Source organism: Pleurodeles waltl, chromosome 2_1 (genome assembly GCF_031143425.1).
Source record: "Pleurodeles waltl isolate 20211129_DDA chromosome 2_1, aPleWal1.hap1.20221129, whole genome shotgun sequence".
NCBI lineage: Eukaryota > Metazoa > Chordata > Amphibia > Caudata > Salamandridae > Pleurodeles > Pleurodeles waltl.
In genome coordinates this window covers 620,984,992-621,010,733 of record NC_090438.1, presented here as the reverse complement: position 1 = coordinate 621,010,733, position 25,742 = coordinate 620,984,992, and the positions used below count along the sequence as shown (strand labels likewise).

Genomic DNA, 25,742 nt, shown 5'->3' with positions numbered 1-25,742 from the left:
ACGTAAATCTACAAATGAGGTAGAACTGTTACTCACAACGTCTCTGTCCTTTTCTCCAAATGTGTCTAGATTAACTTAATTTCTGTCCCTGTGATCCTTTAAAACTATGTACTTTCTGATTTGTTCAAATGGCACACACCATGTTTAATAGTACTTAACTCTTTGCAATTCAGATACACAACTGTGGCTTGTAATCATTAAGGCACATGCTGATCTTGTAAATGCTTCTTTGTTTATGTTTACATGAACATTTAGCAAGCAGCTGAGTCACCTGCACAGTCTCTTCACTGAAAATGTAAAATCAGTTCTAAGAATGAAATCCATTTATCCACAGTACGTTTATGTATTGATGGTCCAATCAGTACACTCTAAAATCAATAATCTAGTACACACTGCGGATGAAAAGTTAAAAGAAAAGTCTCTGAACAGTTTGTACTTTCTAAGACTTGCTGGACACAAAGAATAGGTACAGAGAAACGTACACACCCTTCAATGAATTTAGCGTTTTGTGTTACAATTTGGTTTATTTTATTTGTATTTATTTTATTTGTTTTTGAATAAAGGGAACAGGACATTCACCCCGTTTGTCAGATAAGTTTACATAATAAAAATCATAAGCAGCATTGGTAGTAGGTCACACAAATAGTGTACACATGTGTCTCCAACCTTTTTCGTTATGAGAGCTACGGATGTCAATGAAAATCATCCAGAGCTACTCATAGTATTAGTGTTGTAATAGTGATTGCATTAGGGCAAAATTATATTTGTGGCTATCATACGCAAGGTCACAAGCATTAATCATCTGGTTTATCATGCAGTAATGTAAAAAATGGTATGCCAATGTGGAATGCTGCTATATGAGTAATGCATGAGAGTTACAGCTGCAGTGCCCGTACTACCAAGGTAATAAAATTAGTAATACATCTCCCCTGTGTTCCATGACTGATCTGTCAAATATCAGCTTTAAATATATTTAGGAAATTCAACTATTTGTCTCCATACAGCAGCTAATGAGTTCTGAAAATACAAACATTTCCAGCTCAAGTACATGCTTTTCAATTTTGGTAAACATATATCAATTCAACCAACCAAAGCTTCTAATTTAGTAGGCTGGGTCGCACCGGGAGACCTAATTACAGATAGATGGAATGGTTACAATATATCAGTGAACAAAAGGCAGACCAGATACAAAACAAGGTTCCTTCCCAGTTTTTTTTTCTGATGTGGTGAGCATGCAATGCCCCCATGCAAGAAAATGCCTTTGTCTTCCATCCCCTAGACTTCTCATCCTCTCACTCAGCCCCACCCCCATCCCCACCCAGTGGTCCTTGCAGACTTTAATCATTCGCTCATAGTTGGTTGTAAATGTATGTGTTAAACCCCCCCACAAAGTGTAGAATTTTGTGAGGTTCTATTACCAGGAAAATTGGTTCCACCTGGTAATTCCCCATTTCACTGGAGTGAATTCACTGCACAGTAAAGGTAAAATTGCATGTGATTTTACTGTGCCTCCTGCACTGTGGAACTCAGAATGATGACCCAAGTAACAAACGTGTAGAGTATTCGGCTGCTCCTCTGGATCACGGAGTGAAGGGTGAAACATGGAAATCTGCTACAGAAATGTCTAAAGCACACATCTGCGTCCTAGAACATCTGCATAGTAATTGTATGCTGCAATGTTAGATTGCAGACCACTTTCTCCTTGGTTCTGGGAGCAACTAGTGGTATCCATACCCTAATCACATTAGAGACCCACAAATGTATAAAAGGTTAATTTTATAATATTCACTGATTTCAAGACTCACAGTAATATGATGTGGAGTCTTCAACCTTCAACTGGCTGTTCAAGACCTGTAGCAGTATGTTAGAAATGGTGTACTATGCCAACTTGTGGCCCATGTCCATTGTGTGTGTAGACCAGCCAAGCTGCAAAATAATGCATTCTTGCAAGTAGTTTCTCCTGGAGTAGATATGTATGGTGAATGATGTCTGTGTGGTGCATGCTGACTAATACTCTGACATGTTCACGGGATTGATACTGTTCCTGACAATCCTGGGCATTCTCCTCTGCCTAGGGACTGTTATTTCCCTTTGGCACTGTCTTTCTGGGTCCACTTCCTCAGAAGCAAGACATACTGTATCAGCATTGGTATCTGACAAAGAGTAGCAAAAAGGTTGTCAACAGCTGTATGCATGTTGTTGCCTTCAAAAGTGTTGTATTTGTCTGTGAGGGCTCCATTTAGGAGTGTCCGTATTTAGATGGACTCATCTATGAGTAGTTTGCTTTTGGGTATCCTTTTTTAGGTCTTTAAGGCTTTATTTTTCATAAGTTTGCATGCTTTTGTACAGTCTATACTTTGGAAAATATTATTTGGTTTGTGGGGAGGTTTTCCTTGATTCCATTAATTTGCCACATACTGTTTGATGGAGGAAGCATTGTGAATAGTTCCTCTTGTTTTGCAGTGGAATGTGCAGCCTGTAGTTGCTTGGTTTTGGTGCATGTGATGTTAGTGGGTGCTGTTTATTATTCATTTGTACTGTATGCAGTAAAACATCATGCATAAACAAGGGCTGTCCTAAGACTCCATCCAATAAACCCGCCTGTGTATTAGTAATCAGGAAGGGCAATTTACCACAGATGTTCACCTAACATAAGTGATACTGTGTTTAACCTGCTCCTCTGAATGGGGGCTGTAGCCTACTGTCTAGGCTCTCAATCAATCAATCAGAATTTATAAGTAGCAGATAATCATCCAATTGGTTATCCAGGCACTTGCAGGTCCCGGACCCTTTTTCAAACAGCTAGGTTTTGAGGGCCATTTGGAATTCCAGAAGTGAGGTGATGGCCCGAAGGCATGTGGGGAGGCTGCTTCAGGTTTTTGCTGCTCTGGGCCTTTAAACAGCTGTCCCACTGTTGTGCTTTTGCACACTTCTAGTCCCTCACCTGCAACAAAACGAAAACACTTTGCAACAAAGAGTAAATGTGCGTGTTCTATCATCTGGTAGGTGTGGTAATTAATCACATCCAGATTAACCCTTTAGTATATTTAGCTCTGCGTCGCATAGTGCAACTTATGTATAAAACAGAAAAAAGTAGATCATGGGAATGACAGTACATAAACTAACATATTAGTTTGTTTAATGCAGTTGTTTTTATGTGGGAGAATACTTGATCATTTCCTGAATTAAAAAAACAAGTAGTGGTTTACTTCAGCAATATAAATGAAAGTGAACATATATTTTCCAAAAAAGAGCTTTTATTCAGTAGGGTAAGCTTTCCATACTGCAATATATTCTAATGAATGCCTCTACAAAGCCCAGATGGACAATCACATAGATCCGCTCAGTGATGGCTGGGCAGGCTGTCAAAAAACTACACAGCCTGTGGGAAGCCCACACCCAGCACGGACTGTGCCAAAGATAGCTAACCAGTCGGAGCTGCTTCACTGTGAAGACTGACTAAAAACAAGAGCTGGTTTGTGAATATTCACTTCTCCCACAAAACACGACTGACTGAGAATATCATGGGGTCAAAGGTGGGCCATGACCTAGATATGGTGTGTTAAAAGCACCTTTAGCTGGAACAGGGGAGAGACGCTACTGTGAACTTGCCAACAACAACATGCTCTATAAAGCAGTAAAACCAAGTCCCAGCCTTGACACCTTATCTCAGGCAAATGTATTTGAGATGTTGTCTATGGGAGACAAAAAAATCGGTTGTGAAGACAGAGCCAGCATACGCTTTATCAAAGGAAGACTACATGTAGACTTGTGAATGGATACCATTTACCCCACCACTTCCCTAGTACTGGATTCCCCATGAATCGCCCCTGCACACAACGAAATACCATAGATGTCCTCCCAGGTGGCACACATTTTCCTTGAGACCAACTTCATACAAACAATAATACTGAAGGCCGTAATATGAATTCTGTGCTGCTTGGAGAACTGTGTGACAAAGTATGGTTCTCACCCTACGTGTCACAGTGCTTCATGTGTAGTGCTGAATAAACAAAAAACAGTAAAACCCTTTTAATGTGCAGCTACACTTGAGGCAGCATATTTTTAGAGAGGAGCCGGGTAAGCTAACACTTAGTGGTGTCTCTAGAGAAAGCATAGATGGGGCCCATGGCCCAAATCTATTTCTACTGCCCCCATCTTTTGCCACACCACCAAAGATGCTGATTGTGCCACAAAACACTGAAAAAACAAACAGACACAGCACCTTGCTACACACATTAATTTGTCCAACTACTTTTCAATGCAAAGCCGCGGTGTTTGTTTAAAATGTTTAAAATCTGACTTTGTAAGGATGTGTCTATATATTTATATCCAAAACCTGCACCCTTACCTTTCACTGTTTTCTTATCAACAACTTTATTGCAAATGTTGCAGTGATAATATCAAAGATGCCATACAAGATCTCATCCATGATATAATATGTGGAGTACTTAGCTGTGCGTGGCAAAGACGCGAGTTATAGTTACCTTAGGTCGCAAGTTATAGTTACTTAAAAGAACTCTAACTATAACTGCTGAATTTCTATGGTTTTGTATGAGTAAATTCAGAACCTAACTATAACGTCCCTGTAAATGTAAAGCAATTTTAATTACTATACGTTATTCCAACCCCTGCCACGCACAGCCTTTTAACCACCTAACCCCACGCCACACACGTCTTTTGGCTGTGGGCAGTGAAGGGTGGCCACAAAGCCTGTCTCTGTCAGTGGATCTGTGAGAGGATTCATGAGTGTTTGAGTGGGTCTGAAAGTTGGTGTGTGAGTCTGAGTGGGTGGGTGAGTCTGAGTGGGTGCGAGGGGGTGCATGAGTGTCTGAGTGGGGATGTGAGTGGACACATGAGTCTCTGAGTGCATGTATGAGTGAATGAATTAGTGTATGAAAGAGACTGTTTTTATTGCAAATTTTTCCATAATCATGAATGATTCACAAAAATGTGTGAATTTTCGCGAATATTGCGTATGGTGAAGCAAAATTATTTGAAAACCATAATTTGCACATAACACACCTATATGACACCTCTTGAGTCAGGGTATCTTCACCCAGACTCCTTATGCCACTTTCAATTTGGATTTTCACCCCAGGGAACCGATTCTCGTGAAATAAAATGGAAGCCGCAAATTTGTAGTCAGGTTGCAGTCAGCCAATTGCAATGCTTTTATTTGCACGCATATTCACGAAAAATTAGCTAATTTCATGAATTATTCGCAGCCAGAGATATACATATGTATTTCTCCTTTAATATCTCAAAAACTACTGAACAGATTCACACCAAATGAGTAAAAGCGTAATCTGCGTACTGACAGCTAGCTTTCTGCTAAATTTGGTGTAATCTGGTGTAATTCCGTCCAGTGGTTTGGCCTGTAGTCATGTCTAAAGAATCCTATGGGAATTAACATGGGAAGTGCAATGTTTTTTAAGCCCTCTTTTTCTCGGCCCCCACTTGACAGATCACCTGAAAACTTTTCATGCACAACAAGAATCACTTTAACATTTTCTGGGGAAGATTTTGTGACGATTCATCAAACGGTGCCGATATAGGCAAGTCAAAAAACGCTTTTCTCTGGAAACATGGTCCTAACTATAACTACCTAGTGGCAACCACCACTAGGTAATATATATTCACAAATTCATGTAATATGTAAAATATGCATATATATATATATATATATATTTGACATATTACAAAATATGCATATATATATATATATATATATATATATATATATATATATATATATATATATATATATATATATATATATATATATAAATATATATATATATTTGACATATTGCATGAATTTGTGAATCGGACGTGCAAAATGTCCAACTCCCTATTAGTAAAAATGAAAAGATGGCACAGTCCTTGCCATTTGTACTAACTGCATATGAATATTTCTTGAATATTCCCATTTTAGATGTTTTAGGGCCAATTCATAAAGGCATGCAAGGGCATGGAAAACACTACTATTTTACCAACTCCAAAAGTCTTTTGTGTATAAGCTCCATAGTCCTCAAGACACAGACAAGATAACTGTTCTCAAATTACAACACATAAAATTGTGGGCTGCTGGTCATTCACAATATGAATGTGTGGGATTCAGATTAGCTCACAGGTAACAAGAGTCAAGTTTGAATTGTCCCTGACACAGGCAATCGTCGTGGAGAACACCCTGCTGAGAATGACAACGCGATCCCCAATTTTATATTGTAAATCGCCCCCTCTTTATACACACACCGCTTATTTTCTTCCGCTCTGAGCTGTATTACAGATAGTCCGAGCACAGAGCACAGAGCGTTGAGCGGCGTCAGGGGCAACTTTATTTGATATGTTTTGCCTCCCTCTTTCACCTAATGCCCCATAACCGAAAAATACCTGGTTCTACTAGCATTCCGCCTTGTTCTTCCCCCACTCATACAATTAAGCTGGCAGTGACCGCATTACAAGCACAATTAATTGAAACATATTTACGAGTAGTTATTTTGCTTTTTTTTTTATAGTGCGTTTGATTGAGAGTCTTGCACGCCTGAGTGACTCAGAACATCTAATGAAGCCAATTAACAAAAAAGGTAACTGTTGCGCTCCGCATATAATAACATCTTTACCTGGGGTCCTGTAATGTGCATGAGACCAGACACTGCTGCCGCGATGCTGTCATAACCCGCCCGCTGGAACATGGGGCCTGTCTGGCCGTAACCTAAGGAGAAACGGAAAATGTTCAGGAGGCTGAAAGAACAGTGATGCGTTCAAACACAAAACTGACTGACACGTGTTGTCAAAATACTAATTCTCAATACAATGTAGTCTTTTTTTATTTTTACCCATAGAAAGATGTCATAGAAAGATGTCACTATAGTAATATAGTCTGAGACGACTACTGCGGAAATTCATTCTGTGGCCTCTAATTTTTGTGCACGGGACTATAACACAAAAGTTGCCTCCGTGTGTATTATACAATTTGCGAACGAGACCATGATTCGGACTGTAAATTAAACATATTTCATTTCAAAGCTATTCTGCTGCTTTCGGAATGACAAGGCCCCAAATGTGTCAATCCCACCAGACTGTCTCACGAATCTCGATCCTGTCAATATATTTAGACCAGTCATGTTTTTCTCCTCCTCAAATCCTTTTTTTGGCTCAGGGTAGGCAGAAAAGTAACTTCCCAAAAATATGCCGTTAAAATGTCAGCGGAGCGACCTCGAGGGGAAGCTGACAACGATGTCACGGGCGTGACACATAATAAGGGAGGGATGCAGATTTCGTGATGGCTGCAGCACGGAGAGGGAACCTGTATCCTCGCCAGGAAGGAGCGTATGTTCGCGGTGCCTGCCAAGTCATGCCTGAGGAGTCAACGATGGGAAGTGCTCCAGCGCCCTTTTTGGCTCATCGAGGCTTTGAAAGCAAGGTACGGCGGATCTATTACACTGTGACACAGGACGAAGCCTTACATTTATAACAGTCCTGATCTGATGGCAGGATATGAGTAGATCCTTGATTACAGAAGACAGTCCCATCAGCTGTCCAGCAGTTCACCTAACATAGCCTGAATTAACCTACGGATGGCAGCTCAAGTGTTGAAACCGCTCAAGATAGCTGTTGAAAGCTTGTCAGCAACTTCAGTTACATGAATGTCAAGATCTAGAGGTGATAACATGAAACGTGGAGCTCGTGTAAAGAGATGGTCGGGATACAACAAAATACAGGTATTAAATAAGTATAACTGAACAAGTTACTGACCTTCTGTAACACACCTTCTGGTAGATGCTCAATCTAATCTCAGATTTCTCAATTTAGACTACTCCCTTGGCGCCGGACTGGATCTGGAAAAATTCTCAAAGCAGTGCTCCCAAGCGCTGCTAGGTGATGCCGTGCAGTTCTGTGTTGATTCCACACTGCCCTGGAAGTGATGGAGCGGAACCGCATATTAATGCCACCCCTGTGCGCTAATGTCAGTTTCTTGTGTTTTCCCTTTCCATGCCCTCCGACTCGGAGCATTAGCAATTGTTGGTACCAGTGTGCTGAATACTAACTTGGAGCCTTTTTATATGCCACTCAACATAACAGGTGGGAGGTTGTTGAGGAATCTGCAGTTAGAAAGAATATCCACCAGAAAGAGTGTTATTTATGATGGATACTTCTAATTAAAGATTCATCTGGATTCCTCACCTTAGAATAGATATCAAAGCAGTACCTTACCAGGTTCAGGGACTGTGGAGTGGACTCTGACCAGAATAATCTTTGCATACCAGAGTGGGAGAAATGTACTTCCCACTGGACCTCGCTGTAAAGCTAGCAGTGCTTTGTGAACGTAAGCACTGACGCCCTTCAAATGTCAAGAATAGGCACTCTGTGAGCAAATGCCTTGGTAGGTGTGTAGCAGCTCTTAAGGCAGAAAGTTATCCACCTTAACGAGGTCCACTTATGCACAGTCCTCCTGTTCTTTGCTTTGGAAAACCCTACAAAAAGTTGTTCAAACACCCAAGGGTCCTTGTCCAGTTGATAAATTCTCTGCTCCCCTTTCGAGGGCAGAGGGGGAGCAGGCAGAGTGATGGACTGCCCAACATTGAAGGGAGTCACAACTTTTGTCAAATAATTCCACACGAGTTCGCTGCACCAACTTGTCTGGGATAAAGGTGGTATATAGAGGTTGCACAACTGCTCAATGATTGTATACATGAGAAAAGTCAAGACTAAGGAAAGGTCTTGATGTGGCACCCCAGACAGTTTGGGTGAAATGTTTATCAATAAATAAATAATATTCATCCGAAGAGGTGATTTAAACAAGGATGGTTGGTCCAGCATTGCAGAAAGACCAAAACGGCCTCTGGTCCAGGGACTCCTTCAAGGTGACAGACAGAGCTGCAATCGACTTCCATGTAATTAGTCAAATGTCTATTTTGATTTGTTACCAGCAGTCATTAAGAATGGGAGTAGCACATTTTTATTGATTGAAAGTGTTGCCAAACTGAAACAAATGGGCAACAAAAGCAATCTCATTAGGCCCATCGTAAGGACCATCCTGTCTTGCTGCTAGCAAGGTTGCCTCTGCTTCTCTCAACCCTACCTCTCTGCTATACTCTGCCATTCCGAGAAGCACAGGCAGCCCGTTTTCAGTGTTTGGGTATCAATTCTGCCTTTTACCCTAATCTTCCTATCAGGCACATTTTGACAGTTTTTAAACCAAAGTTTGCACCAAGTTTCACTATTTGGTGAAAATATATGCCAACCCTCACATTCGACATTGGTCTACAGCAATTAACCGTAGCATCATGTTTTTCAAAAGGGAATACCTGGTACAGCCCTTATTTACATGAGCCCTTGAGAGACATAACAGAGTCTGGCCTCTGCAATGTGGGTGCCCGTAAATACATTATGTATGTTTGCAGCCAAGGTGTCAGTAAGAGGCTCACATGGAAGATTTGCAGGACCCTGCTGACATTGATGAGCCACTACGTATATTCAAGAATTATGTTCCCTTATGTTTCTAAAATTCAAATTGCACTTCCTCAAATATGGAACACTTTAAAAGGTAGATCCAGCATCCATTCACTAATGGACTATTATCAGATCACCATGTTGGTGTTTAGAACAAACCGAAAACATATCATCTAACCTATTCAGGTCTGTCCCAGAAACAACTTTAGCTGTCTACCATAGTTCATGTGAAGAAGAAACTAAAATCTATATAGGAGAGCTTTAGTTATCACCCCACCCCCTTCAGCTAATCGTGTCTTTGCCTAGGCCCCCTAGAGCCATTGAATGGTGAAAGTGGCATTCATATTTTGGATCAGCTCACAGGCATATTTACCATTCACCATCTTGCTATAGGATTTTAGATGTAGTAGTCCACCTAGAATATTTCCACCGCTATGTATGGAGCGTAAAACGTCCACACACTGTAATGGTGGTGCACCCTTTCATCTTGTACTTCAATGTGGACTTATTCCTGCTCTTACCGGTTCTTTTACTCCTACTTCTACTCTTACTCAGTTCAATACTCCTACTACTATTGACTAGCACCACTACCCATAGTTATTCCTACCACTATTGTTATGTATGGTCTATCGACAGGTTTAGGTGTCTGCTAGAGCTTACGTGAGGAGCAAAAACTATTTATAAAGATCTACTCTGGGCCTGCCCCTTTCATCTGTTTTTTGCTTTGGTTCAGCCCTTTTCAGTTACTGTTGGATGGGATTGAAATTCACATTTTACTTCAGCACATAGGAGTACTTTCTCTTTACCATCATAATTCTGTCTATTCGCTGAATTAGTCCCTTTAAGGACAACACACCCACAGCACTCTCGTGTTAACATCCCACTGCTCAACTCACTGAACAATTACAACAAGGTTCTTTCATGCAGTCCAGTTCCCTAGTCCTACTACCCAACATACCTACATTCACCCCAAAGGCTCTCACTCCAAATGTGCCAGCACACATAATCAAATGCATTCACCCTACACACCTTCTAGTTACCCCAACTATCACATCCTGTCTAATGTGAATGCTACTAATACCAGGTCAGCCAATAGTTCTGACATAGTCAACAGTGAAATATCACTCCTTCACAAAGACATCTCTAATGCAAGCCTATAGTCACCCCAGTTTATGACACATTTGAAAGCCCCAAAAACTGATGTCCCATTTTCCCATCCAAAATTCTCTAGCTATAAACCATCCATAAGTAAATACAATATGGCAGTTCAAACCAAATGATGTCTAATGAAAACGTCTTTCTACACTTGAACATGAGTCGCTAATCCGGTAAAACAGTAAAGCCTCCAGGTATCCATTGCTCTCAGTTTGTTGTCTGATTCAACATATGCTGGTATGCCATCTAACAACTCGAGGCATGGGTTCCAATATCACCTGTTTCTAAACACTTGTGTTTTAACAACCTATAGAGTTGTTATATAGCTTTGCACATGTTATGAGTTCCATGCTCAAGAGATATATCATGGAGGTAGCAGATGTCCTCTCAGAAATTATATCAGCCAGGCATCACATGCTTGCACCATGTCTGTAGTACCTGTTCTCTTATCCAGTCTCCCAATCATACTAAGTTCGGCTTCCGCCCATGTTTTGTTTCTGACACCCAGCCTGCCACCTTAGGGTATATGTTGGTGACCTTCAGAAGCTGGTTATCTGGCTTTTAGCCAGGAAACTCACCAGTGTACGAATTTGCATTCTACTTTGGCTTTCTTGGTTCTTGACACATCTCCAGTGAGCACATTAAAGGATCCTATAGCTTATGCATATCCATTCAGGTAATTTGATGTGACATTCCTATAGTAGAACAACATTTGGCACTTCCACACCATGTGGATGAAAGATGCTTCCACCTTTCCACATCTGAGGTAGAAAGTGTGTACTCTAAGGTTGATTCAGTTTAGCTTCAAAAGGACAAGCTATGCCTAGTGCAAGTAAATAAACTGCATCTATTTACATCTTGGATTTCTAAATACTTTCACTAGGAAGCCTTTAATCCTATCCCAATCTTCTTCTGTAAATGTCTAATCAAAGTGCTACTCCATTTAGGTTTGGTGAGTTCAGTGTTGTCCTATCCTCAAGGGATCCATCAAATTCAGATTTCCACTTCTGATATATTGCATAAGTAATTCTGCTGTAGGCAATAAACTGCCCTATTAGTCCACCCCAGCACCTGAAACAGCTTCATATTCAAGGTCTCATATAAATCACTGGATTTGCAGATTTCCACCACTCTCCATACTGTGCTCTTCACTGCTTACCCCATGTCCACGAACCTTTCAAGTCTCTAGAGTGGGAGTTTTGAAGAATGTAGTGGTTTAATTCTCACTTTCCTGACGTACACAGACCAGAATTCTCTCACAATGCCAATCAATTTAGGTGGTTTTCGCCCTCTAAAGGGCATCCATCAAAGAGCCAAAGGTAATGAAGCTGATGCGTGTCCTCTGCTAGGTAGTAGTATTCCAGATCTGGCATGCCAGGATCTCCCTCTGTTACTTGAGAATAATTTTGTCAAGAGCCAACCTTCTACCAGTACTGCATCTTGTCTCACTTGTTTAGTTCTAAAAAGAATTTTCAAGAGAGCAGCATGAGTATGTTTGGAAAATATTATAAAAGTTTAATGAATAACACAATTTTGGTCACAGTTACCCATTCCATTACTGAAATTTGTGAGACAGGATGAAAATGTTGATATATGTGCAAAGCAGACAAAGGACATGTAAAGTATCATCTATAATATGTTTTGAATCCCCGTAGATTCTGATATCTAGACACTTGAGAGTGCCTTGGGCCCATCCAATGGCCCATTCCCACACCTGCACAGTGTCCCTTTTCACTCTGCTCAAAATGGAAACAGGTGAGATTAGCCCTATTCATAAAGTGACCTGATACGAGACTAAATTGCTCATGTAACCAAAGTATTTTCCATTTCTCTATATGGATCCAAAAGGTACAAAAGTATGTCATCTACAAATTGAGATGTATTATGTGTTTCTTCATACACTTTTACCGCTCCCCCCCTTCTGCCCCACATCCCTAGTCCTTTCACACTGTGATGTTAATGGCTCCAGCGCGAGGACAAATATCTGGAGCACCAGTAGATACTCTCATCAGGTGCCCCTATAAATGGACCAGTTATTACTCATTCTCATTTTCGTCGATGCTTCTCCCCGTTCTAACGCTGTCTTTCCATTTCCCTTCCAGATGCTTGCCTCCATGACAAACGTGACCAAAAATACACCACAAAAAACGCTGATTATTTTTTAAATCAATTTGTCTATGACGAAGAGGCATAACTTCGCACGGATTTAGATAACTTCAGTTCTGCCATTTATAACGCTCTGGATAACTGTGCCCCATTGAAAGCGAACAAATCATCAAGACGTTTGCCATCAGAAAAAGGTACTCCTTTCAATTAAGAACGTAAAAAGGAAATGTAAATCGCTCAAGCAGATTTTGAGGCATTCAAAAGGAATAATGAATCGACAAGAAGATAAATGAGAATTTAATATCTACCACAGAGCACTTAAGAAAGCAATGAAAGATGACTATATCAAAAGACTTGAAGAAAATAGCTCTTTGTCCTGAGAACTATTAAAAATTGTAAAATAACCCTCTCAGCCTATCTGTATATCATAGACTTTCATTCCCTCAGCTATTCATTGTGAAGAAAACGGCAATTTCTTTACCGATAAAATTGACAAAATTGAGTCAACATTTCATTCACAACCTTTCTTAGATGAGCCCCCCTGGGAACAACTTGGCCCCCACATGAAAGCTAGTGCACACCTGATTAATTCACCCAAGCTCTCTATGCAACAAGTTAAGAAAATGATAGTGGAGGTCAAGTCCGGCTCTCCACTTGGCTCCTCTCCCAATGTCATTTTTTCTCATCTGGCATCCATATTAAGTCCCTACTTTACCTAAATTTTCAACATGTCCTTGGCAAACGCAGAGTACCCTGATATTTGGAAATAAGCATTATTACTCCACTGGGTGAAAACAATTTGGGATAGATGTTTCCATCTTATCCAATTATCGACCTATGTCAGTGCTCTCGTATATGTCCAAAGTCTTGGAGACACTAGTAAATGCCCAGCTAACTGCATTTATTGCAAACAACAACCTGTTAAATCCATCAGAGTAGGGCTTCCGAATCTACTTTTTTGGGTGTGATAGACAATATCAGATTAAAAGTGGATCAGGGCGAGGACACTGTCCTGTTTCTACTAGACCTTTCCACGGCATTTGATAATGTCTGTCATAGTCGAATGATACAAAAACTTAATGAGATCGGAGTATACTCCAAAGCCCTGAAATGGTTTGGCTCTTTTTAAAGTAAGAGAACCCAGTCTGTCAAGTTAAATATTTTTAGATCACTTCCCCACGTTTCTAAATGTGGGGTCCCTTAGTGTTCCTTCGTGAGCCCTATGCTTTTCAATGTGCATGTCTTATTCCTCATGAAACCTGTCAGAAAATGGGGCTTTGAGATTTGTTCATAAGTCGACAATACTCAGCCAATAATCACAATAGTGGAGAGACATCATGAAACCAGGAAAAACCTTACCAGCTGTCTCTCTGAAGTGGTAAGTTGGATGATGGCGCATTGTTTGAAATTGAACACCAATAAAACAGAGATCCTACTTTTCAGCAGTGTCGATCAGGTCTGTGACTTATCATGGTGGCCTGCTTCTGTGGGCTGAGCAACGCCTGAGCCCAAGAAACTGTAAAAAAAAAACCTCTGTGTGGTAGCTGACGACTCACTATTGTTAATGCTGACTTTTACTAATGAATATTCATGTGTTCCGAGTGTTGAATTTGCATAGAAAATGAATTAATGTAGAGAAAATTAATTCATGCATTTGAAGTTGCACGCACCCGAGTGGACCCCAATATTCACGAAGTGTACGTGTTAATAGCTTATTAATGTAAAATGTTGAGCAAATGGTTGATTAAAGTAGTAATATGTAATATTAAAGGTTATGTATTAGGTATTAGCTTTATTAATTGTGGGCCTTAACTTAGCGAGGTCTTAGTCCTAGCTGCACAGCCTCATGTCAAGCTGCATTTCTTAGGTGACTTATAAAACGGCTGCTTAGATAATTCAATTGTGATTTTGCAGTGTACTGACCAAGTGCTCGTAGCTGAAATCCTTTCTCATGAGAACTGCTTGCTAGAAGATGCTGTACTAGTTAGGGATTCAATGTTTAATATAGTGTGTGTAATGGCGACATTCCCAGGAGAAAACAATGGACACACTGACTGGAGTACAAGCTGATACAATATTGTTACCTGAAAAGCATCATGACGAGAACGGGAGAAAAAGAACCAATCATAGAGATGTGAACCGTGTACTAGTAAAAACTTTTTCATTGGACTAAATGCAAACATGTGATTCTTTAACCGATAAGGACGTGGGACGTAGTTTTAGGAAATCTAACTTAGCCAGACTGCACCCAAGAGAAGAGAGTTCATTCTTCCCATTCTTCTTTAGAGTTGAGCCTACCTTTCGATTATTCTTTTCCAAATCACATAAGAGATTTTGCTGTTCCTGAACTTTAATGCTGAATCCTGATGTCTTGCTGACCGAACTGATGCCCTATTGACGAAGACTGTCTCAGCTTGCTGAACCATACTGAGGACAGGGATAACGCAATGTTACTGATTGTCATATCTATTTGCATTTGTTTCTAGGTACCAACCGCTAATTTGATGGAGCCCTAGTTATATGTTTTCCAAATTTGTATGACCAAATTGTTTTGCATGAAGTCCAAACATGCTATTCTAATCAGTACAACCTCAGCTAACACCTTTCTGCATTACTGCATGACTAAGTGCACCTACGGACTGGAAGTGACATGATAGGAGCTCACCGTTGAACATCATACGTGAAATCCAATGCTTCACACACAATGCACGCTATAAAAACAAGACCTACCAACCATGCACAGTTACCAGGCTAACATAGCCGACCATCAAAAAGTGCTTTCGTCTCTGGATAGGGGTATGAAGTATAAATAAAATGTAACAATACAACAAAATATACAATTTTTGTGAGAACATATCTAATAGATTAACATACAACCGAATAATATTAAATGGTTATAATTTTAGAGGACTGGTCTGCAACTCTCTTAATCCTCACAGAAAAGATACAGTTTCTACAACAGTGGTCGAGTTTATTAGTTATTAACATACATACCTTTGAATCTGGGGAATTTAGTGATTCCTGTCAAGGAGATTTTGAAAATAAAAAAAAGTAGACAAGATGGCTCTCAGGAAACGATAAAATGCCACATTATATTCTGTCCAACAAAACATTGTTAATATTACAATATCTCAGGACAAATTACTCCTATTAAATAATGAATTGCACCAAAGTCCAAAATCCTAATAATTCTGAGGTGCAACATCCTAGACGACCATAAAATACTATAAGTTATAATTTATTTTCAGTATCTTTAGAGGAGCATGCATACCCGATGTTAGACCTGACAGCCTTAGGGTGGTCACCCCTAACTTTTTGCCTGCCTCCCTCCACTTTTTGGACACTGTTTTTGCTGGCTTTTAGACTCTGCGCACTTTACCACTGCTAACCAGTGCTAAAGTGCATATGCTCTCTCCCTTAAAACATGGTAACCTTGGATCATACCTGATTGGACTATTAATTTACTTATAATTCCCTAGTAATGTGCACTCTATGTGCATAGGGCCGGTAGATTAAATGCTACTAGTGGGCCTGCAGCACTGGTTGTGCCACCCACTTAAGTAGCCCCTTTTCCTTGTCTCAGGCCTGCCATTGCAAGGCATGTGTGTGCAGTTCCACTGTCACCTCGACTTGGCATTTAAAAGTACTTGCCAAGCCTAAACTTCCCCTTTCTCCACATATAAGTCACCTCTAATGTGTGCCCCAGGTAACCCCTAGAGCAGGGTGCTGTGTGGGTGATAGGCAGGACATGTACCTGTGTAGTTTACATGTCCTGGTTGTGTAAAACTCCTAAATTTGTTTTTGCACTACTGTGAGGCCTGCTCCCTTCATAGGCTAACATTAGGGCTGCCCTCATACAGTATTGAAGTGGTAGCTGCTGATCTGAAAGTAGTAGGAAGGTCATATTTAGTATGGCCAGAATGGTAATATAAAATCCTGCTGACTGGTGAAGTTGGATTTAATATTACTATTCTAGAAATGCCACTTTTAGAAAGTGAGCATTTCTTTGCACTTAAATCTTTCTGTGCCTTACAATCCACGTCTGGCTGGGCTTAGTTGACAGCTCCTTGTGCATTCACTCAGACACACCCCAAACACAGGGTACTCAGCCTTACTTGTATACATCTGCATTTTGAATGGGTCTTCCTGGGCTGGGAGGGTGGAGGGCCTGCTCTCACACAAAGAACTGCCACACCCCCTACTGGGACCCTGGCAGACAGGATTGAACTGAAAGGGGACCTGGTGTACTTCTTAGCCACTCTTTGAAGTCTCCCCCACTTCAAAGGCACATTTGGGTATAAAACAGGGCCTCTGCCCTACCTCATCAGACACTTGCTGGAGAAGAAACCTGAACCAGAAACTACATCCTGCCAAGAAGAACTGCCTGGCTGCTCAAAGGACTCACCTGTCTGCTTTCTACATAGGACTGCTGCCTTGCTGTTGGCCTGCTGCCTTGCTGAACTCTTGTCTGGCTGTGAAAGTGCTCTCCAAGGGCTTGGATAGAGCTTGCCTCCTGTTCCCTGAAGTCTCAGGACCAAAAAGACTTCTCTTTTTCACTTGGACGCTCCGTGCGCCGAAATTTTCGACGCACAGCTTGTTCCGCAGCGAGAAAAACGCCGCACAGCGACGCTGATCGACGCGACGCCTTCGGGACGACCGGAACTTCGACGCACGGCTTCGCAAGGACAACGCCGCCCGACCTCCAGAGGAGAAATCGACGCGACGCCTGCCATGAGATCGAAATTTCGACGCGCAGCCCCGCAGAACGACGCGCAGCCGGAAAACAAGCAGGAAAATCCCCGCACAGACCAGGGACATCTGGTAATCCCCGCGATCCACAGAAAGAGACTGTCCGCGCGCCGGAAAACGACGCACGACTTCCCCGCGTGAAAAATAACGACGCAAGTCCGTGTGTGCTGGGGAGAAATCGACGCACACACCCTTTTTCCACGTATCTCTTCTTCTGTGGCCCTCTGAGGAGATTTTCCACTCCAAACCAGGTACTTTGTGCTTGAAAGAGACTTTGGCCCTCATTCTGACCTTGGCGGGCGGCGGAGGCCGCCCGCCAAAGTCCCGCCGTCAGGTTACCGTTCCGCGGTCGAAAGACCGCGGCGATAATTCTGACTTTCCCGCTGGGCTGGCGGGCGGTCGCCTTCAGACCGCCCGCCAGCCCAGCGGGAAAGAGGCTTCCACAATGAAGCCGGCTCGGAATCGAGCCGGCGGAGTGGAAGCTGTGCGACGGGTGCAGTTGCACCCGTCGCGTATTTCACTGTCTGCGCAGCAGACAGTGAAATACATGTAGGGGCCCTCTTACGGGGGCCCCTGCAATGCCCATGCCAGTGGCATGGGCACTGCAGGGGCCCCCAGGGGCCCCGCGACCCCCCCTACCGCCATCCGGATCCCGGCGGTCGGACCGCCGGGATCTGGATGGCGGTAGGGGGGGTCGGAATCCCCGCGGCGGTGCAGCAAGCTGCGCCGTCGTGGAGGATTCAATGGGGCGGCGGTACACTGGCGGGAGCCCGCCAGTGGTGCCGGTCCGACCGCGGCTTTACCGCCGCGGTCGGAATCCCCATTGGAGCACCGCCGGCCTGTCGGCGGTGCTCCCGCGGTCCTCCGCCCTGGCGGTCAAAGACCGCCAGGGTCAGAATGAGGGCCTTTGTTTGCTTTTTAAAGACTTAAGACACTTTATATCACTTTTCAGTGATATCTCTACAAATTCACATTGCAACTTTATTCGTTTTGACCGACAATTATGCTGATAAATATTAAATATTTTTCTAAACACTGTGTGGTGTATTTTTGTGGTGCTATATGGTGGTATTGTATGATTTATTGCACAAATACTTTACACATTGCCTTCTAAGTTAAGCCTGACTGCTCGTGCCAAGCTACCAGAGGGTGGGCACAGGATAATCTTGGATTGTGTGTGACTTACCCTGACTAGAGTGAGGGCTTTTGCTTGGACAGGGGGCAACCTGACTGCCAACCAAAAACCCCATTTCTAACACCCGAGAATTAAAATAATCCTAATTAAAGATGCATTTGTGTGCTGTTGTTTGACTACATTAACTGAAAATAAGGGAATGTCTTAAAAGTAACTGGGTAGGCTTAGAGTGATACAGTAGCAAAGCAGTTCATTGCATTTCTACTACAGTTGTAGACTATAAAGCCTTGCACTAAGTCGGTGGCAGAAGAGGTAGGAAATTACAGAAAATTGCACAGTGGGATACTGGCCTAACCACATTTAACACTGAAGTTAAGAGGCGTTGGAGGGCAGGAGACTATAAAGTAGGAAATCAAAAATGATGTAGAAGTGGTCAGACTATACCACATGTTCGACATTCAGTTTTAGGATCAGTTCAGATTGGAAAAAGTTCCACGGTATGATCTCATTTATGCATCAGGACCATCACCACCAACCCTACAAGTAGCTGGGACGTCTTTAAATCCAGAAGTATGGCTTCGAAGATGAAGGCAGCTGACCACTAGGCGAACCAGGTTTCTGTTAGGATGTCTATGTTTTTGTTCCTTAACTGGTCAAGGATCTCTCAACTATAGTTACCACATGACCTGGCAATAATATAACACATACAAAGAACAGTAAACTTTCCTTGACCTTGTCCATCATTAGAGCCAGGTAGAGTGGACTCTTATTTGAGATGTTCGAGATGGAATTGAGAGAAATACTCCTTGAAGACTTCCTAAAGTGGCACTGGTCCATTTCATCAGTAGTGGTGTTGAGTGCTTGTTACCAAGAAAGTCATGCAGCACAGCCTGCCTGGCTCTGATTGTAGTAGGACAGGCAAAGTCAAGCATGCTTTAGTTTCACTGAAAAGCACCTATTGCAAGCATCCACTGTACGGACGCACCAAGGCAAATTCAGGTAGGGCAGAGGTGACATGGTTGTCAGGAGTGAGATCCTTCAGTGGCATCTTATTGCTAAAACAAAACACACTAACGGAAGTGTCAAATGGGAACAGCTCAAGTCAAATTAACCCAATGTTTTAAGAAAGCTGAATAAAGCTAATTCTGGGTGTTATGCTGGTGTGAAATTGTTAGACCTGACAGCCTTAGGGTGGTCACCCCTAACTTTTTGCAAGCCTCCCTCCACTTTTGAGATACTGTTTTTGCTGGTTTTAAGACTCTGCACACTTTACCACTGCTAACCAATGCTAAAGTGCATATGCTTTCTCCCTTTAAACATGGTAACATTGGATCATACCCAATTGGACTATTTAATTTACTTATAAGTCCCTAGTAGAGTGCACTATTGTGCCCAGGGCCTGTAGATTAAATGCTACTAGTGGGCCTGCAGCACTGATTGTGCCACCCACTTAAGCAGCCCCTTAACCTTGTCTCAGGCCTGCCATTGCAAGGCCTGTGTGTGCAGTTTCACTGCCAACTTGACTTGGCATTTAAAAGTACTTGCCAGGCCTAAAACTCCCCTTTTTCTACATATACATCACCCCTAAGGTGTGCCCCAGGTAACCCATAGGACAGGGTGCTGTGTAGACAAAAAGCAGGACATGCACCTGTGTAGTTTACATGTCCTGGTAGTGTAGAACTCCTAAATTCGTTTTTACACTGCTGTGAGGCCTGCTCCCTTCAAAGGCTAACATTGGGGCTGCCCTCATACATGTAATATGGCAAGAATGGTGATACAAAACCCTGCTGACTGGTGAAGTTGGATTTAATATTACGATTTTAGAAATGCCACTTTTAGAAAGTGAGCATTTCTCTGCACTTACATCTTTCTGTGCCTTACAATCCACTTCCGACTGTGTTTAGTTGACAGTTCCCTTGTGCATTCACTCAGACACCCCCCAAACACAACATACTCAGCCTCACTTGTATACATCTGCATTTGGAATGGGTCTTCCTGAGCTGGGAGGTTGGAGGGCCTGCCCTCACACAAAGGACACCCCTTACTGGGACTCTGGCAGTCAGGATTGAACTGAAAGGGACATTGTGCACTTCTAAGCCACTCTTTGAAGTCTCCCCCACTTCAAAGGCACGTTTGGGTATTTAAGCAGGGCCTCTGCCCCTACAAACTCAGATACTTCCTGGAGAAGAGAACCTGAACCAGAACCTGCATCCCGCCAAGAAGACCTGCCTGGCTGCTCAAAGGACTCACCTGTCTGCTTTCTGTCAAGGTCTGCTGTCTTGCTGCTCTCTGGCTGTGGAGAACTGCTCTCCAAAGGCTTGGATTGAGCTTGCCTCCTGTTCCCTGAAGTCTCAGGACCAAAACGATTTCACTCCTGGAGCTGGAATCCCCGTGCGGCGAAAGATTTGACACACCGCCTACCTAAAACAACGCACAGCCTGTTCGTGGTGAAAAATTGACACAGCCCGACTTCGCGATGGAAGATTGACGCAGCGCCAGCGACGCGACCGGAACTTCGACGCAAGGCCCTACTGGATTGACACAAGCCGACCCAGAATGACGCAGCCCGACTCCCTGAGAGGAATCGACGCAGAGCCAGCCATGCGGGAGAAATTTCCACGCATCGCCCACCGGAATCGATGCAGCGTTTGTGACTTCGCTCCGCAAGCCCAGGATTCCACGCATCGTCCCCGGGGCGTCCGAAAACCCAGCAACCCGAAGAGGATCCAAGTCTGCGCGCCGGAAATCGATGCAAAGCCTTCCCCGCGTGGAAAATAATGAAGCAAGTACGTGTGCGAAGGGGTGAAACTGACGCACACCTACTGTTTTCCATGCCTCTCCTTCTCTGTGGTCCCTTGCGAGAATTTTTCGACACCAACCAGGTACGTTGCCCTGCAAGAGACACTTGTTGTTTCTAGGAGAACTTAAGAAATTTTTTATTGCTTTTACAGTAATATTTAAATTCTAAGACACTTTATATTACTTTTGCAGTAATATTTCAACGTATACTTATTGCCTTTTAATCGTTTTGACCTGCATCTTATCAGATAAAGATTATCTATTTTTCTAAACACTCTGTGGTGTATTTATGTGATGCTATATTGTGTTATTGTATGATTTATTGCACAAATACTTTACACATTGCCTTCTAAGTTAAGCCTGACTGCTCAGTGCCAAGCTACCAGAGGGGGGCATAGGATAACTTGGATTGTGTGTGACTTACCCTGACTAGAGTGAGGGTCCTTGCTTGGACAGGGGGTAACCTGACTGCCAAGCAAAGGCCCCATTTCGAACATTGGTGATCAGCAGTGAGGATAGGACTTGTATTTGTGCAGTTACATACAGTAGCTAAGTATTTCACTACCTACCCACAATTGAAGGTCAACTTGATTTTTTTCTCTTTCGCAAATTAGTTTTTTCCTGACAGTTTTCTAAACTAAAATCCTCACTCAACATGTCTCAGGCTGGGTCTCAAGCAGGAGATTTTGACCTGGCCCTGTTGGAGACATATACTGTCAAACAGTTGAAAGGGTTCTGCAGGGAGATGGGAGTACCCACCCAAGGTGCCTCCAAAAAGGAGGAATTTCAAGTTGCGCTGAGGGCCTGGGCAGAAGCCCTTTCAGAGGAGGATGCTGAGGAGGAGGAGCCAGAAGATGGCTCCCCAGAGGATTTTTTGCCATCTATGGATGAGGTTACCGCTGCCATTGTGCCCCCTGCCAAACCAGGGAGCAGTGTCTCTGATCAAGGCCTGACCGCAGAGGAAAGGAGAGAGGAGAGAGAGTTCCAATTGCAAATGCCAAGGCTGAAAATTGAGGCTCAACAGGAAGAAAGGGGGGCAGAGAGAGCTTTGGCTGAGAAGAAACTTTTGTTGGCTGACAAACTGAATCTAAAGGAGTTGGATCTTAAGGCGAAGCAGTCTGAATCCAGCAGTAATGGTGGCAGCATACAGGCAGGACCTGCTGGAGAAAAGAAGGTTTGTATACCCAAAAATGTGGTGCCTAGTTTTGTGGTGGGAGATGACCTTGATAAATGGCTAGCCGCTTATGAAGTTGCACTAAGGGCTCATGGGGTTCCTGAAGAGCAATGAGGTACAGCTATGTGGGGATATGTGCCAGCAAGGGACACACTTCTCACATTGGACCCAAAGGATCAAACACATACTCACACATGAAAGCCATTTTACTTGCCAAGTTTGGGCTGACCCCTGAGAAATACCGTCAGAGGTTCAGGGACAGCACCAAACAGTCCACACAAACATGGGTAGATTTCTTTGACTTTTCCAGTAAGGCACTGAATGGATGGGTACGGGGCTGCAAAGTATATGATTACACAGGATTGTATAATTTGATTCTGAGAGAGCATATGCTCAGTACTTGTTTTACAGAGTTGCGCCAGCACCTAGTAGACAGTAAGCTGACTGTTCCCAGGAAGCTTGCTGAGGAGGCTTACCTCTGGACTAGCACCAAAGTGTCCAGAAAGGTATCTGGGGGGGGACACCCACAAAGGTGGTCAGGGTTCCCATCAGAAGAAAGAGTGGGGGAGAAAAACCTAAAAACAAGGAGTTCTCAAAAGGCCCCCAAAATAGGTCCCAAGGGAATAGTGGTAACCAGTCCGGTCTGATTCCAAAAAGAAAGGGTTCACTGACCATAAGACAGGGAGGTTTGTACCCCAATGCACAGAGTGCAGTAAGTATGGGTACTCTGAGGGCGACTCCAAGTGTCCCAAGAGGGCACAGCCCCCCAAAGGAGGGCAGACACCTGGGTTGGATAGTGTAGCGCTCGGGGAGGAGGTAGTCCCAGACAGTTTTGGGGAGCAGATAGAGGTAACCCTAGTGTCCCTGGGGGATGCAGAGATGGTGCCAAAAACCCACCTGCCTGCCAATACTTCCAAGTATAGGCAGTGGGTCTCCATCAATGGGCAAAAGGTGGAGGCTCTGCGTGACACAGGACTCAGCATGACCACTGTCAGGGGTCAGCTGGTGTCAGCAGAGCAGGTCCTCCCAAATACATTCCACCAAGTCATAGTCGCCGACAATCGTGAGAGCCACCTACTGGTAGCTCTGGTTCCCTTTGAGTGTGGGGGGTCTCTGGTACTCTAAAAGTAGCTCTGAGTCGTGCCATGCCTGTAGATTGTCTGTTAGGCAACGACCTTGACCACACCACCTGGAAGGAGGTAGAGCTAAGGTCTCACTTGGAGATGTTGGAATTGCCTGAGTGGGTCTGCATGAGCACACGGTCCATGGCTGCCCGGGAGGGAAGTCAAGGGCGCCTGGATCCTGGAACAATGGCCCAGACAGCTGCCAAGAGGAAGGGCAAGGGGCGTGGGAAACCGGTCCTAGAAGTTTCTGCAGTGGTTGACAGGGTTCCCGAGGAGGAGGCCCCCGAGCCAACTGGGGAAGACATTGCTGCCCTAGGTGATCTGCCTGTGCTTGCTGGCTGGCAAGTTGAGGGTGGGCCCACCAGGGAAGAATTCTGAAAAGTGCAGAAAGAGTGCCCCACTCTAGAGGGCTTGAGGCAACAGGCCTCAGCCCGGCAGCAGGTGAAGCCTCTGACAATCACCCTATCTATTGGGAGAATGATCTCCTTTACAGTGAGCCTAAGGTTCCGGCCCTTGGGTCAGCGCGTGCGCTGGTGGTCCCCCAGTGTTACCATACCTTCTTACTGGGTCTGGCTCACTAAATCCCCCTGGCAGGACATTTGGGGCAAGACAGGACCTTTGCCAGGCTTGTCACCCACTGCTCTTGGCCCCGGATGAGGACAAACTCAGATGTTGTTCTGTAGGTCCTGTACTACCAGCCAGGCCAGTGGTAAAACAGGGAAAAGGTTAAAAGCCCCCCGATCCCACTTCCTGTCATTGGCACCCCCTTTGAAAGGGTGGGCATCGACATTGTTGGTACATTGGACCCTAAAACTGCCCTAGGCAACAGGTTCATCCTGGTTTTGGTGGACCATGCCACCCGTTACCCAGAGGCAATCCCTCTGAGGACCGTAACTGCACAGCTGGTGACCAGAACTCTAATGGGGATATTTGCCCATGTGGGATTCCCAAAGGAGATAGTGTCTGACAGAGGCACTAACTTCATGTCTGCATACATGAAGTCCATGTGGGATGCGTGTGGTGTAACCTACAAGTTCACCACACCCTATCACCCCCAATCTAATGGTCTTGTGGAGAGATTCAACAAGACCATGAAAGGCATGATCACAGGCCTCCCTGAGGCCCTGAGGCGTAAGTGGGACGTCCTCTTACCATGCCTTCTCTTTGCTTACAGAGAAGTACCCCAGAAGGGGGTGGGGTTCAGTCCCTTTGAGCTTCTCTGTGGGTACCCTGTCAAGGGACCCTTAAGCATTGTCAAGGAGGGGTGGGAGAAAGCTCCCAAGGCACCCCCTCAGGATGTGGTCAGCTAAATGCTGGCCCTCCGCAACAAGATGCACTGCTTCTGGAAAACGGCCAAAAGTAACCTTGAGGCAGTCAAGAGGTAATGAAATGCTGGTATGACCAGAAGGCCACCCTGATAGAGTTTCAACCTAGAGACAAAGTGTGGGCAATGGAGCCAGTAGAGCTTAGAGCTCTCCAGGACCGCTGGTCTGGCCCATTTGAAGTAAAGGAGCGGAAAGGGGAGGCCACTTACCTAGTGGACCTCCAATCCACTAGGAACCCCCAAGGGTGCTCCATGTCAACTGACTGAAGCCTCACTTTGAGAGGACGGAGGTCAACATGCTTCTGGTGACAGATGAGGGTATGGAGAAGGAGAGTGAGCCTCTCCCGACCTCCACTCTGTCAAGGAAGGTGATGGGTCAGTCGAGGGTGTCATTCTCTCTGACTCCCTGATCCTAGACCAGAGAGGGGACTGCTACCAGTTACTGTAACAGTACTCCTCCCTGTTTTCCCTCACCCCTGGACTCACACACCTGTGTGTCCATGATATTGACACTGTTGCGCCGCAGCCACAAGCAAGGGCCGCCGCGGCGCGGCACTCGATAAACACTGCGGCCCGCAGGCAAGCCGCGGGGGAAGCCGCGGCTCGCAAACAGGCCGCGGGGGAAGCCGTGACTCAGGTCAGGGGTCGCGGCACTCGCCGCGCCCCCTTCTTTCGTTCGCCACTTCTAGGGCAGACGCGGCAGGGGAAGAGACTCCG

General features: G+C 44.1%; 1 protein-coding gene across 2 annotated transcripts in view; it reads right to left on the bottom strand.

Annotated features, from left to right (window-relative positions):
- The window catches only part of SUGCT (succinyl-CoA:glutarate-CoA transferase), a 2,876,649-nt gene that overhangs the window by 2,470,656 nt on the left and 380,251 nt on the right, over window positions 1–25,742 (bottom strand). For both annotated transcript variants that reach the window (XM_069215909.1, XM_069215917.1), the window contains exon 7: window positions 6,627–6,718. In XM_069215909.1, the coding sequence (XP_069072010.1) occupies window positions 6,627–6,718 (92 nt within the window). The remainder of the gene's footprint in view (window positions 1–6,626; window positions 6,719–25,742) is intronic.